The 16,035-nt window shown below is 40.7% G+C and overlaps 1 protein-coding gene across 4 annotated transcripts in view; it reads right to left on the bottom strand.

Annotated features, from left to right (window-relative positions):
* The window catches only part of PRKN (parkin RBR E3 ubiquitin protein ligase), a 1,297,079-nt gene that overhangs the window by 797,442 nt on the left and 483,602 nt on the right, over positions 1-16,035 (bottom strand). For 3 of the 4 annotated variants that reach the window (XR_013441028.1, XM_078054494.1, XM_078054492.1), the window contains exon 4: positions 5,071-5,192. Coding sequence is in view for 3 of the 4 variants with exons in the window: in XM_078054494.1 (XP_077910620.1) it covers positions 5,071-5,192 (122 nt within the window). In the remaining variant the exon portion in view is untranslated. The remainder of the gene's footprint in view (positions 1-5,070; positions 5,193-16,035) is intronic. The other variant, XM_078054493.1, reaches the window with a different exon arrangement.

The raw sequence follows: 16,035 nt of genomic DNA, 5'->3' as shown, positions 1-16,035 counted from the left end.
ACCTCCTTTCTGTGCTCAACCCTGTGTCATTTCTGTGTGGACCTAAGTGGACAATCTTTGAAGAGGCAAATGAAAATTGGAGGCCTGCCATGTTTTTCCAATCAGCGGCTGTTCACTGTTTTCCAGGGAGCATTCATGTTTCTAAGGGCTATTCTGGTCAGTGGAGGCCCTAGTCAAGGTTGCCATGAAATAAAGACGGTAATTTGATTTAAATGCAGAGGAAAACCTGGTGTCCCAGCTGATTTTCAATTTACCCTCAAGGTCAGGACAAAACCTTGGACATCAGTTTCCCCATCCTAACACCGTGACAGAAATGGCCTCCTGTCTTCCTTGCCAATTCATTAGGAGCATCATATTAAATGTGAAATATGTAAACAATTAAACCTTAGAGCATTATGTATGAGAGGAGCTCATTATCTTGCACACAAAATTTAAATAGTGTTGAGGAAATGTTGGCATTATGAATAAGTCCCCCACAACAACAAAAAATAATTAGGAGTTTACTATTAAGACTCATGAGAGGCAAAGGGCCTATTGTAGACTCATTTTTTTCAGACCAGAAAAAAAAAATTATGTTTAAAAAAAAATAACCCACGTAGCTAAGTAGGTTCCGATTTTTCTCTTTGTGTATAAAAAGCTCCTTGCGGAAGCTCAGATAAACCACATCCTGCTCCACTATATAACTTGTCAGCCACACAAAGTCCTTTCTTTCCTTTTATGTTTTTCTTGACTAGAGAAAATTCTGTCAGTTGTAGATCTTTATAAAGTTTGAGAAAATGAAACCTTAAGAGTTGCCTATTCTCTACCTGGAAATCCTTCCTCAGGGCAAAGTTCAGCTCCTGCCCCACTCACTGCTGGGTAGGGGGGTGGCCTGCAGACTCCTGTGATTACTCAGCTGCTCCACAAAGCTGTTACTGGAAGGTACTACTGAGTGTGAATGTTTGTCATTAATAAAAAATCGAAGGGCCTCTTCTACTTATTTACCAGTGATGCTGCATCTAGTAACTATACTAAAATTTCAGATTAAAAAAATAAAAAATACAATACAATACAATAAAATAAAGTAAAGTAAAATTTTGGGTTAAATAAGTAATCTTTAAATCATCCTTTCCAATCTCCTTAAATCTTAAAGTAGTTTTTTTTTTTCAAGAGTATTTTTGAAGGATAGTTTAAGTATAGGGAAGTAGTTGGGTAATAGGACACTGATTACCAGATTTGTAGAGTGAACAATCTATCCTAGAAAAGGCAGAGCTTTAAAGAAACAGAAGACTTTTCATCCCTGGCACCAACGTTTGTTAACTGTGTGACTTTGGGTTCATTGCTTAACTTCATGGAGTCTCTTTATTAAAAACACTAGATAATAATATCTACTTTGCAGGTCTGTAATAAGAATTAGAGAAATATAAAAGTACCAGAATATAAATGTAAGGAAGGAAATCAATAAGTGGTAGCAAAAGAATCATAACTTCTATGATCAATGTGATTATAAATGCCAAGTATAATTTCTAAAGTATGTGGATCTACTGAATCAGTAACGGTTCAAGTACAGATACCATTCAGTTCGAATTATTAGCTTTGTGCTCCACTATGGGCAAGGTACTGGGTGAAGTGTTGAAAATGCACCAGGGATCTAAACCCGCAAGTTACCTGATACAAGAGGCTTACCGGCACTTGGAATATAGACAAATGGGCAATTGTACAGAATGTGGAATGGAAATTTAATGATATCTGAAATAATGTAGTTGAAGTTAGACCCTATCAGGGGAGGAAATGATGAAAGAAAAGGCCAGAGAGCTCTAGAAGAAATTAAGAGAGGGGTTAACAATGCACAGAGCAAAAATAACGTAGGGAGAATAAAAGTCTGAATTTAATAATCAAATGCAGAGCAGTTCTAGGAACTGACAAAGTCTGGGGTGGTCATGGGAGTGGGCCTCTGAGATGGGACAGAGCCTAGACCACTGGGTGGATGAGATCATCGCTCCAAGGACCTGCTGGTCCAGGTGAGCAGCTGAGGGGGCTACACAGAGCTTCTGGATGAACACAGTGGGAGGGGAGATGCTTTCACTTTTTTTTTATTATTATTATTATGTTGTTAGTCACCATACAGTACATCATTAGTTTTTGATGTAGTGTTCCATGATACATTGCTTTCCCTTTTTTAAAGGAGTTAGCCAAAGTCTGGATTGATTTCATGGTGAAGTACCTAAGGGTGTGTATGCACACACGCACTAAGTACTTATGAAAAATAATTTAAAAAGTAACAATAAGAAAGCATTTAAGATATCTAATTATTTATGTTCCAGCTACTGTTCCTTTTTTTAAAGATATTATTTACTTATTTGAGAGACAGAGAGAATGAGAGCACATGAGCAGGGGAAGGGCAGCAGGAGAGGGAGAAGCAGACTCCCCACTGAGCAGGGAGCTGATGAGGAATGAGGTCCCAGGATCATGACCTTAGCTGAAGGCAGACACTTAACTGACTGAGCCACTAGGTGCCTCTCTGTTCTAAATACTCTTCATATATTAACTAATCTTTACAAGAAATAAGAAGTAGATACCATTATCCCAGGTAACAGATGTCCCCAAGCTGACACAGGAGGGAAATAATGATTTAGGAAATTTTTTTTTTTTTAGATTTCTATTTTTTAATTTTTTATTGTTATGTTAATCACCATACATGTAGGAATTCTAACCCATGCAGTATGAAGAGTCTGGAGACTTGTCTTCTTAAGTTTTCACCATACAGCCTCTCAGCAAGTACTCACTTGAAGTAAGTGCTTACTGCACACCGGGCTCTCTAAACACCTAACGTTAATGCACCATTTAACCTGTATGGTACGATTTCAGTTTGTGCATTTAGACAGATGCTGCTGGTTGCTTTTTCTTTTTGTCTTCTGTTTTTTTTCCCCAAGGAGCATATTTTTACATGTGAAACTTCACATAAAAATCTATACGTATGGTTTCCCTTAATTAAATAAAAGATTGACCACATTAAGCACCCCCACCACCACTTGCTAAGCAAGTAAGGTAAGGAGCAGCCTCCTTACCTGGGCCTTGGTCTCTTCATGGTCCTTACCCCATCCCCACCCACTGCATACTTAAGACCTAAGTCTTAAATCACATGTCTGATCACTGGGGATATCTGAGCATATGACACTTAGTGTAAACATATCTGTGTGGTAAAAAATGGGGAGACTGCAGAGCTTACAAGTTTAGATCACACAGTCAGGTTCAAATGCCTACTCTCACAAGCTCCTTTCCTTAATCTCTTTAAGCCTAAATCTAAAATAAGGTTACTGACAGTACTTAGAGTGTTATGAAATAAATGCATTAGATAATGCATGAAAATAATTAAGCTTGGGGCTCAATAATAATTTGTTATTGCTGTTTTCACTAAGAACAATTGGAAGTTAATATAAATAGGTCGCATCCACCATCTAAGGCGATCAAGACTGGAGCATAGACCAGAAAAACAGAAGAGGCTGTTTATTGTGTTGGAAAAGGCTTGTGGCAGAGGAGAGATTCTGGTGGAAAGGGAAGTTCTGGAGGACTTTAAGAGAGTACATTTCCCAGACAGAAGCACTGCCCGGTGACACCCCCAGAAAAAGGTCCAGTCCCGTGGTTCAGAACAAACCATGACTCATGGATTTGCCTCCCTAAGTGCAGTCACAGGATTGGCCTGTGTACAGAGAGATTATACCGTAGTGAAATACTGAGCTGCATTTTTGAGTAATTCTGCCATCTTCCCCAGGCTTGAGGCAGGGATCCTTGATTTCTCCATTATTGGGTGTATCCTTCATGTTCTTCCATGCTGCTCCGTTATACACTTTCCACAGGGCACCACCCTGACCCAGGCCCGTAGTTCCTCCCGCATGAACCATATGAAGAGTCTATGAATCAATCTCTTTGCCCTCAATCTGTCACCAACTTCTGTCCCAATGACAGACTGTTACAGCACTAAAAAAGTTTCTAAAATATAGATTGCCTTTATTTTTAACATTTTGTCTTGGCTTCCCATCGCCTGTGGAATAAAAATCTAAATGTAGCCATCAGAGGGGCCTGGTATGGTAAGGGAGTCCTTGTCCCCACTTCAGCCCCCCATCACCTGAAGACCCTTGACCCTGACCCTTGATCACACCAATCAGAAAATGCCCTCCTCACTCACGCACATTCACACCCACATCAACTTTAGCCAAATCCTGCATAACCATCACGGGGAAGCCATGGCCTTAGCTGTGTGCATGGTTTATATCAGGGGTCCACCACGTTTTCTCATAGGGGCCAGAGGTAGATAGGTCAGGCTCCGCAGGGCATCCAGTCTGGGTGGCAACTACTGAAGCCCGCCCTGGGCACGGAAGCTACACAGACAACATGGAAGGAGATGGGTGGTGCCGCCTTCTGCTACAGTGTCATCATGGAGACTGGAAATCTAAACTTCATATAGCGTTCACGGGCCACACAGCATTACTCTTTGGATATTTCCCAGCCACTTAAAAATGCAAGAACATTCTTAGCTTGTGAACCATACAACCCAAGCGGAGACCACAGCAGATGGTAGCCTGCCGACCTCGGTTTCACATGCATGCTGTGGGCGATCCACGACTTTCCTTTTCACTCCTTTACTGAGATACAACTTCCATTTAGCAACCTCGAGTGCGCCCATCTTCAACGAACAGTCCAGTGGATTGTGACACACGTATCCAACCATGTACAGTCACACCGATCAAGACATAAAACATTCCCAGTGTCTTAGAACGCTCCTTCCTGGCCTCTTCTAAAAGACACCCCCACCAAAGCCTAATCTCTTTTTGTTATAAACACACTCTCGATGCTTCCTTTCCGGAGACCTGGACTAAACACAGGGAGACAACAGCCGGGTACTACCTAACATTTTACAGAGTGATGTATTTTTAAATGAAACTTCAGATACCATTAACCATTAGAATCGCATAGCAGAATGTCTTTTGTTTTCAGTCATGCGTCTTCTCTGATTAGCAACCCCAAAAGGCTACTGTGGAAATAGACGTTCATTTTTTCTGGGCAGCCTCTGCCAATGCCGTAGCTCCTTACCTGGGCCAAGGTGAGCGTTGCCTGCTGGCAGGTGCTGCACTGCACCCGGAGTTTTCCTGGCTGTACTCTTTGACAGGGGCCTTTGCAATAAACATAAAAGCTGTTGTAGGTTCCTCTACCTGCTGGGGGGTGGGGGGGAGAAGCAGAGAAAGTAGCCAATCAATGTTGAATCCAAATTGAGACAAATTTTAAAATTATCTCCCCAGGAGCATTTTGAAACACTAGTGGGATAAAGATTCCAATGAGGATACAACAATTTAATTTAGAAAATCTAGTTTTATGCTCAAGGTGAACATCTTTTCTTCTACTTGCCAACAGCCTTGTGACTTAGTCAGCAGGGTAAGCGACCTGCTGCCTCCAGAAGAGCTGGCCAAGTGTATTTGCAACACGGGGAAGTGAAATGCATTCTGTGCCACTTAAGTTTTTAAAAAGGACAGGAAACGTAGAGACTATGGGAAATTTAAAGACCACTGCTCCTGAATTCTATTTCATGCTTCTGTACACAGTTTTGAAGGCTCTAGATTTTTCCTCTTAAAATCTTATCTGTAGGGACCTACCAGCCCATTTCTCGTGCTATGACTGACATGATCACCATTTGCTGGGTTCCAGTGAAGTCTTTCCAACACATAGTCACACATAAAGTAAGACAAGAGTCCTGAGGGGTTTAAACAGAACCCCGCAGGGGTGTGCAGAAACGGGTGCTTTGTGTTTCACTAGTATTCTCTACCTAGACAAATGCCATTCGAATAACACAAGAAGAAAAGCTGGACCAAAAAAAAAAAAAAAAAAAAAGTCAACAATTAAACATCTCTAATCACTTCTCTCAAATGTCAGCATACAGAAGTCATGCTATTTTGTACATTAGGGAGACCTTTCAGAACAGCGTCCCACTGCCATTTCTGCAAAGAGCTCACTAATAAAATAACTGCCTTTTTAAATGTATAATATTACTAACTAGTTATTTTAATCCTTACACCTTACTTCTTGTTCGGTTGGGGGGTTACATAAAATGTCATGGCATATGAATTTTGTTTACAATTTTACTATTATCATTAAGATCATCTACAAATAATAAAGACTATTTTTATCATTATGAGTGAAAACCTTCAGCCTCCCAAATACATATGGTTTATTAAAAAAAAATTGGTACAAAAATAATGAGAAACAAAGAGCGATCCTAAAGTCTTAGGCAGCGCCATTTATTTCTTACTAATTTAAAAAAAAAAAAAGACTCTATAGGCTCACTGAATTGTTATTTGTTCAGCCATCTTTACTAATATTGTAAGTGACAAACTTTGTAAGATGTAAAGCACAATAAAAATGTTAAATTTTATAATTTTATCATTTATTACCAATATATTTTATAATTATTACTCTCCAGAGATTAATATTTAGCTTCCAGTGTGAAGGGAAGATAAAATATAAACATATGTTTGTAGTGATAAGAAACTATGATTTTCTGATGCTTCTTTGTAACTTTAGTGCCTTAATGTGGAAGATATTCAAGTCTATAAATATCGCATTGATACTAGCAAACGTAGTAATTATATAAGATATATTCTTAAGGTTTTATATATATCATAAATGCAATGGATAGAACCATATATTAAAGTTATAGAAATACCATAACAACTGTCAGAATATCAGAAGACCACAAGGATTGACAATTTCACTTGTTAAATTGTACCAAGAGCTTAGTGAAGGAGGCAGGAACCCTTACTGTAAAAACCTTTATCAGAAATAGGAACAAATACAATTTCAGAATTTTTATAACCTACTATTGTAAAGGTTAAACAATAAAAAAAAAAAAAAGGAGGAGGAGGAACAGGAGTGGGGAAAGGAGAAGCTTATGAAGGGGAGCCTGGGTGGCAAAGAAACTAGCATTGTTGAAAGAGCGTATGAGCAACAGCTTTACAATAGTAAATGATGCATCTATGAAACTGCAGGAAGCTAAATGAGTCTTCTCTCTCCCTTAGGGCAACAGGAACATTTGCAATATTGTTTCAGCAAATGATACAGCCAGGCACAATCCCGAGACTAGGGAACTCTTCCGTACAACCTTCAGCAAAGTCCTTGAGAAGTTAGAAAATACCGCATGCCCACGTCTGTGGCCTAGAAGCACACAAGATGACACGCAATCTATTACACGGTGCTTCCCAGAGCCAGCCGCGAGCTGGGGATTAATAGTCAGGCTAAGGAAGATCAAGGTCGGGCCAGTCCTGGCTACGGCAAATTTCAAGCTGTTGACATTACTTGGTCAAAAAGTCGGGGCTTTCAGGTCAATCCTGAGATGCCCTGTTCAGGATGGCTTCCTCACTAATTTGGCTGCATCACACTGTTTAAAGTTGGCAAACTTCTCTGTGCCGCGCTGAGGTCTGGAGTCCCCAGGATGGGAATAAGAACAAACACCCTGACGTGTTTTCTGGGCAATGTTCCCATTAGCCTGACTGAGGGTCTGAGGTACAGACTTTTGGACATGGAGCCATAACTCCTAAAGGAATGGCAAGGCGATGTGAAGAAAGCCCCGGAATGCTTTTCTGCAGCTCTATCACTGTCTCCAGTCAAGAACTCGAACCTTCTTCCCCTTTTACTTCTGTCTGGATCTTAAAATCCTTTTTCTTGCCTAATCAACTCTTTCATATGGCTACCCCTTCACTGCCCAACATAATCAATGCAGCTTGCGTTTGGGTTTATAATACTTCCCTCTTTTCCTAGAATACATTTTCAGAACTAGAGAAACACATCAAAAGTATTACACGTCATGTCCTTTACTGTAGTTCACCAGTTGTGAACATTTTCCCATATTTTGAGTGTGCTCCCTGTGTGTGTGTGTTTGTGTGTGTGTATACATACATACACATATACTACACATACATATTTTCAGCTGAATCATTTGTAATTAACTTGCAGACATCACACTACTCATCCCAGGATCCTTCAAGATCCTAAAAATATGGACTTTTTTCTATAAAGCTGTAGAGCTCTTTGAGGGATTTGGTTGTGTCAGTTTTTCTGCTCTGAGGCTAATCAAGTATAAGTATATCTTACAGAACACTATCACGGTTTGCAAGCTGTGAAAAAGTGTCAAGCCAAAATACCTGGGATTCCTTAGCCAAATCATTTTCGATGAGGCTAAATTAAGTCAAGGTGAGCAAGCCCTCCCACCGCGGAACGTTCAGAGCTCGGTGACTCTGTGAGGAAAGCACAGAGCACAGCACGTCCCGGACTTTATCTGACCTCAGGAACTTTCCTTTTGTGGAGCATTTTGTGAAACTATTTGTCAGGAAAAAAAAAAATTGGAAAAAAAATCTGAAAGAAGGATTCAACTCACTGTGTAGGGCTTAATGTACAGCAAGCCAAACTGCTCACCTGCTGACAATTAAGTTCTTCCCTTCACCACAGCGATCAGTAATTTTTTATTTGTTATTTATTATTATTATTTTATCATAAGCCAGGAGGCTGAGTCTAATAATGTAATGATTTTACAAAGTAAAGTACATGCTTTTCATTCAGAAGTTCATTTTTTTTTTTTCCTGGAGAGAAGTTAAAAGCACAGCTAGTGGTCAGTTCCTTTAAAGTGTGAGTCACGGGGTGCCTGGGGGGCTCAATCGTTGGGCGTCTGCCTTCGGCTCAGGTCATGAACCCAGGGTCCTGGGATCAAGCCCCACGTCTGGCTCCTGGCTAGGCGGGGAGCCTGCTTCTCCCTCTCCCACTCCCCCTGCTTGTGTTCCCTCTCTTGCTGTGTCTCTCTCTGTCAAATAAATAAAGAAAATCTTAAAAATAAATAAATAAATAAAGTGTGAGTCACTATGTTCATTTCAAGTGCCCCTAGGGTTTCCTTAGCATTGTGTTTTGTCATTATCTTTAGTTTTTCTCACTCATTTTGTCCAGTTAACATAATCCTTGGTTAAGTCTCCACTCTTCCCTTATTCTCCCTTCTTGATCCAGGGAATTGCAGAAATCACTAACAATATTCACAACATATCGAGGAAAGTCCCTTTTTAAAAAGGATATATATTGGGACACCTGGGTGGCTCAGTCGGTTAAGCATCTGACTCTTGGTTTCGGCTCAGGTCATGATCTCAGGGTCCTGGGATCGAGCCCTGCGAGCCCTGCATCGGGCTCTGCACTCGGCAGGGAGTCTGCTTGAGATTCTCTCTCCCTCTGCCTCTCCCCCCACTTGCATGCACGTGTGCTCTCTCTCTCTCAAATAAATGAATACATCTTTAAAAACAAATAAGGATATATATTATTTGCTTTGGCTTTCTGAGAAACTGGCATAATGTGCATAGTTTTCATTTTTTAAATGTGTTTTAGATGATGGGCTTATGGCCTAACGAAGTTGTTTTAATAAGATTGATGAATACTTGAGAACACTCATTCTGATTCTCATTAAAACTCTTCTTTGACCGCAGAAGTTTCCACCACTGCCTGTCACAGAGAATCAAGAATTTAATTGCTTGGATAATTTGTTTACCGGGGAAGAAAGAGTATGAGTTAACATGTTTTATACCACAGTAAAACAATGTTCAGTGGCAATGTCCTATAAAAACCACAGGCACACAATTGATTTACGACTACATTTATCACATATGATCATGTAAGTAGAACAAGCTGCCCAAGAGAACTTTCTGTGACCCTGGAAATGTTCTACATCCACACTCTCCCAGATGGTAGCCACCACGCGCTTACTGAGAATCTCAAATGCAGCGAGGAACGACTGAGGAACTCATCCCGTTGGATAGCACAGTGGAGGAGAATAAATAACAATGACGTGTCTGGTCCCCTCTCTCCCTCCCTCATCAAGCCTGCAGATAACAATATGAAGGAGATTCTTCTTTCATACTGACAACACAGTCACCTGCTGTGAGGTGGGCTAATACGAAAACCGTGTTGGCTGGTGAGAATGGAACAGGGGACGGTTTGAGCCTGAAGCACCATGACGTAGGACTTGGGGACTTCGTTGCATTAGAGGCAGAAGCGAGCTTCCCTCTCATTTCTTCCTTGCACGTGCCCCAGGCCCTAGACCAAGCAGAACTAGTCTTGATGTGTGACTAGACAGTGACTGCCACATCTCCACGGCCCTCACCATCTTTGACCCACACCTTCAAGGGGAAATGGCACGTCCTCTAAGAATTCTTCCTTTCATTTCCCCACAAAAGATATCTCCCTAAATAATTACATCTGAGAGTATGAAAGTATCCAGCTTAGTTTTGTCACCTTTAAATACTCGACTTGTCCCAACACCACAGAACCAGCATCTAATGAGGTGGAGTCCCTGTCTGGAGGCGTCCTTCCCAGCCTTCCCCCGACTCCTTTCACAGTGCCCAGCCCGGCACTTAGTATTCCCCGCTCTGGCCCTCCTGCCTCCTAGAGCCTTATTCTCGTTTCTTAAACACCAAGGATCATGTCTGCACCATTAGCTCCACTTTTTCAGCTACAACCTGCCAGATTCCCTCAGCTTACCCTTTCCTCTTGTCACTTAGGAGGTACTCTCAGTCCTGTTTGACTCCTACAAGCCCACTATGGAAGAGACCTATGTCCAGAACTTCTGAACCTGGGGCCTTGACCCTGTGACAGGGAGCGAGGCCATAGAGAATCTTCTCCCTGGACATTTTCCAGAATCTTGCTATTATATTTCTGAGCAGTGGTCCTTCAGCCTGAGGTGGACCACATTTGCTGGAACATATGTCTCATGAGCCAGGTACACAACACATCTATACCAAAAGAACAAAATCAGCACCATCTCTGAAGGCCAGAATTGTTATTTATTCTCCTCTTCTGTGCTTTTCAATGGGATGAGTTCCTCAGTCGTTCCTCACTACCTTTGAAATTCTCATTTTTTCCTTACATTGACCTAAAACGTTTAAATAATGTATATCAACGTAGTCTAAAGCAGTTCCATATGAAAACCATTCAATGTGGACACACAGAATCATTGCTTCCATGTGACATTTTGCTTTGGATCATGGAAAAGATGAGGATCATGTGCACTTCAACCTAAGGCAAATGAAAAGAAGAAATCTGCCCCACATTGTGTCATGTACTTGTCCTACCTTTTCTATCGTTACAACCCCCATATGTAACACTGCACCTGTTTCAGATATTCATTCCAAATAGCTGGTGCGGTTCCATGAGCTTAGTAAACACTCAATAAGTATTTGCTAGGTTAACAAATTCTGCCATATACTGAATGATATAAAAGTTGTAGCAGGTAGGGTAGTGTGAGAACAAAATTCATATAGAACAGAATGTAGCCATGATTACAAAATATTTAGAACATCTTCCCACCAGCCAAGCTTACTGGACTAACCACATACCCTTCAAAATATTGGCATATCATATTTGAAATCAGTAACATCAATATTATCTTTAAGACCACAGAAATGACAAACATAAATAAAAGTAAAGCAAAAAATAATACTTGAAAAATTTGTATATAGGACTTAATATAATTCTAAGTCTTTGAATGTTAAGGGGAAAAAAATGAATTCTGAGAATTTACAAGTAGAACTACTCTAAAGGAGGCAGTTATTACACAGAAACACATTCCATTTCAACCCTTATCCAATGGGTTACGACACCCCATTGAACCCAGACACACTATTCCATGCTTTTAACAAGCCATAGTCTTAACTCCTGCAGCGTAACCGAGGTAAAACTGTGTTATAGACAACTTCCAATTACATAACCATCCAGCCAATGTATGCACTTTTAAAACATGGTTAGCAATCTCTAAGGGGCCTCAGCTCTCAAAAGTTATAACTTACTTCTCAATTTTTGTGCTAGGGTTTTTATTTATTTATTATTTATTATTTATTTATTGTTCATTTATTTATTGAGAGAGAGAGAGAAGGGATGGGAGGGAGAGAGAATCTTAAGCAAGTCCCAAGCGCAGCGCCAAATCTGACGCGGGACTCAATCTCAGGACCCTGAGATCATAGACCTGAACCAAAATCAAGAGTCAGATGCTTAACTGACGAGCCATCCAGGCGCCCCTGTGCTAGGGTTTTTAATTAATGCATCTGCACAATAATGTCATCTGGTGAGGCAAAAACAACAGATTAAAGCTAATGCTTTTCGCCTGTTTGTTGGGGCAGTGCTTGTTGCCAATTTATTTTCCCTTATTCATTTTGAAAGTAACAACCAAATCTCCCATGGCAAGACAAAACTGTAGAATGAAGCATAATTTAAGGATTAGGTTTAAATAAATCATCAGGTTCAAAGCCAAGCCTGGGTAAATCTATTCGCTTATTCTTCCCAGAAATGGACACTGGCAGGGTAGCGTTAAGGTGGGTGCCAAAAAAAAGTCACAGCTCTGCAAAATGCTGAACGAACACCCGTAGCTCTAATTTACCTGGAAGAAGTTCTTGACACTACAGATGACTATTCACAATTTCCTCAAAACAAAATCTCCACAGTTCAGGACCTGCCCCTCTAGGTCCAGACCACAGCCCTGCCTCGCCACCTTTGGCAAGTCCACTAACCTCCGGGCCTGTTTTCTCAGATGCAGAATGGGAATGATAGCGGCTCCTGACTCACAGGCTACTGTGAGGATGACAAAGAATACCAGAGGTGAAGCACACAGCACGTATCTGACACAGAGCGACGCTCAATACATTTTAGCTATCTTTACCTGCTGTCCACAAATTTAGAACTCAATTTACTCCCAGGTACATATACCTGTGGGCACTTAGTCCTCCTGCTTCCTCAGGTGGCCACTCTCTGACTTTTATAAATGTTGATTCCCGGGGCGCCTGGGTGGCTCAGTCGGTGGAGCATCTGCCTTCGGCTCAGGTCATGATCCTGGGGTCTCGGGATCAAGCCCCGCATCAGGCTCCCTGATTGGTGGGGAGTCTGCTTCTCCCTCTGCCCCGTACCCCACTCGTGCTCTCTCTCTCCCTCTCAAATAAATAAAATCTTTTAAAAAAATGTTGATTCCTACATATTATTTCCATCTTAAACCTACCTCTAAATTTTTAGAAATAGTTGGGGTATAATTCTCTTTTAAAATTGCTTCAAACCCAACCACATCCTTTACAATTAATATTATGGAACATAAACCATGATGGAAAGTCCTTAAATTGATTTAATGTTCACTAGAATATTTTTCCCGTAAATCACTTAGAGATGGATTGTAGAAAAATGAAGAATAGAAAAAGTAAACAATTGTGTGGATCCAGTCTAGAGGATAAAATTTTCAAGTTAGCTAATGCACTTAAAAAATAAAGTATTTCCAAAATGAAAACTCTGTATGTGCGTGTGTGTGTGTTTATAAAATGGTACTGAAGGAGATTCAAAATGGGTTTCAAAATTTCAATTCAGTGACAGACCAGCTTACAGTGGTGCTTATGTCTTGAAACACGGGCGTGATCACTGCCATTTTATAAATGAGGAATCACAAGCTAAGGAAGTCGAATAGCATCCCCAACATAGCCACAGGAGTAGACAGAGATTCGAATGGAAGTTTTTCTGATTACAAAGCATCTACTTGTTCCTCAACCATGTGATAATAAGCGTGATTGGGATGGTGGTTTTTACTAAATACTCTAGGGGATTAATTCTATGGTCGCTAAAAAGTGGCACTTGAACACGGGTTGCCAATTATGAACAATCGCCAGCAATCATCAACTGCCTTACCAACCCATTTCCCTCATTCCATTAGCACTAAAGGTTTCGTGGAGATTTCTATTAACATTTTACAGCACTGGCATTCAGCAAAAATGTGCAGGTATAGCAACTATAAATAAGGACAAGTAAATCTCGTTTTTAAGGGTTTAGCACATATTCTAAAATGGCATGCTATAGCAAGAAATGGTAATCCATAGTCTGACCTTGAGATCAATGAATTTATTTATTTTCTTTGCAGAAGTGAAATTTTCTTGCTATTTAAAAAAACAATTTTACAATTTCCTTATTTTAAATAGTCCAAGTGTTAGCAAAACCTGTTAAGGAAATGAACACTCAGTGGAATGGCTCCAATTAGAGAATATATAGCATGGCAGGTGTGACCCTCCCCACTCCCACATTTTTCATTTTATTGCATCTACAATAGCCAATATAATTAGTTTGGTATAAATATTCCATTTAAGCATAATATTTCCAATTTTCATTACTACTGTTAAATATCCTCTTATAAATTCCAATGTTTTAAGTATCCTATTTGGCCTGTACCAAATGATAAGACAAAATATGTAATGTTAATAAAGCTGATCTTCTCAGCACTGATTTTGAAAAGCTTTTGGTGGTCATGGAGATTCAGAAAATCTCTACTGAATCTTAAAATATGAGAACAATTATTTTTCTTCAGTGACAGTGATTAGTTAGAAATGTAGGGTGATGTCATCATGCCGGGGGAAAAAAAGATAAAATTACTGCCTTCTCTTAATCAAGGATGACAGTCATGCTGTGAATGCATAAGCTTCCAGAAATACACGAGAAGCACTCTGGCTAAAACATCTTTCATGGGTACCCCAGGACCCTTGGACCATGAAAATCTTCTCACTTCATGGAAAGGGCCTCCAGGGACCCATCTCAGTCCTGCTCATACATCATGGCCCAACTCTCGGACCCCTCTCTCCTGGTCTACAAGCCTAATGTCTGCATGGCTTCATATGTTTAAATCAGAATTTACACTCCTAAGGTTAGGGTTTAGGTGACCAGTGGTTTTATTCCACCAGTGGTTTTATTCCTATTCTCCACACCCACCTTCAGACTAGAATAAGTAGTCCACCGTAGAGATTGATCCAGTTGATTGATCAAATAATTGAGAAACCAGAGAGATTAGGCAAGTCCATTTTAACTCAATATTGGAAAGTACAAGAAGGTCACTAAGTCTGGGCTGCAGGTTACGGTAATGTCTGAGCTACCTTTGGTATAGCTGTACCTGGGGGGGCGGGGCGGGGAGTCTTGCTTTTAGAGTGCTACAGAATCATAGGCTGGCATATATTCCTCGCCACCTCTATAAAAGGAAAACTAAAATAGAAAAGTAGAAAAGAAAGAAATACTTTTATAATTTCTTAGGAAACATCTAGTTTTCTAAACATGGTGAACCTTGTCTGCCTGAAGTCAAGTTGGTTGGGGGAAGGGAAGAATAGTGGGAAGGAAGCAGGGTGATGATCCTAAGGAAACAGAAGAATACCAGGAACCTATCAAGATTCTGTCTACCAATGACATTAACAGCAAACATTGATGGGAAACTCACTATGTGCTTGAGACTTTAGCAATATGTGAGAAAATCCTAAAACATAATCAAGACAGTCCTTACGTTAACAGCTTTAAAATCCAAAAGTAACCCTGACATGGCCCATACGTATCTTGAAAGGTATTTATCAAAAGCCTGCACAGCAGAGAAGGATCTAGTATTCTGCGAATAGTGGAGAATGAACTCAGGGTGGGGGAAAAGAATATACACTTCTAGTACAGAGTCTCTTATCTTGAAAGTTGTTTGAGTTTCAATTTCTGAAGTGATCTAGCTGCACATTCCCACAATTCTGCCTTCAATCCAGGTGCATCTGCTCACACGTTTTGAATCTGGGACCTTCGGAAGACAGAGAGGAGGCATCTGCCCAGATCTGCTCAGTGCTGTTAGGCAGTGAACATCCCCGAACATCTTGCTTCAGGTCTCAGGTAGCACAGCACTCATACAGTTTATGAAAATCAAGTCCCCTCGGAAAATCTAAGAAATGCCTTCAAAAGGCTCTGGCCAAAACAAATAGGCACATTAATTAAGGGAAGGTGAGTTCAGAGATGGAGATGCTTCAGCATCCAGAGCCTGTGATGTCCACTCTGTTAACACTGTGTTTTAGCTTCACGATCTGGAGCCTTGGTACCTGGGGTCTCCTACATATGATCTGGCTGGATCCACAGAATCATGATGCCCCGGGACAGCCACGCCAGGAGCCAGGAACCATGGTTCTCGCCCTCTCAGCAGCTCCATCCACCTCTCCCTATGTCTCTCAGGGC

The sequence above is a fragment of the Halichoerus grypus genome, chromosome 9, assembly GCF_964656455.1.
Source record: "Halichoerus grypus chromosome 9, mHalGry1.hap1.1, whole genome shotgun sequence".
NCBI classification, from domain to species: Eukaryota; Metazoa; Chordata; class Mammalia; order Carnivora; family Phocidae; genus Halichoerus; species Halichoerus grypus.
The sequence above is the reverse complement of the archived record's forward strand: the minus strand, read 5'-3'. Positions and strand labels throughout refer to the sequence as shown.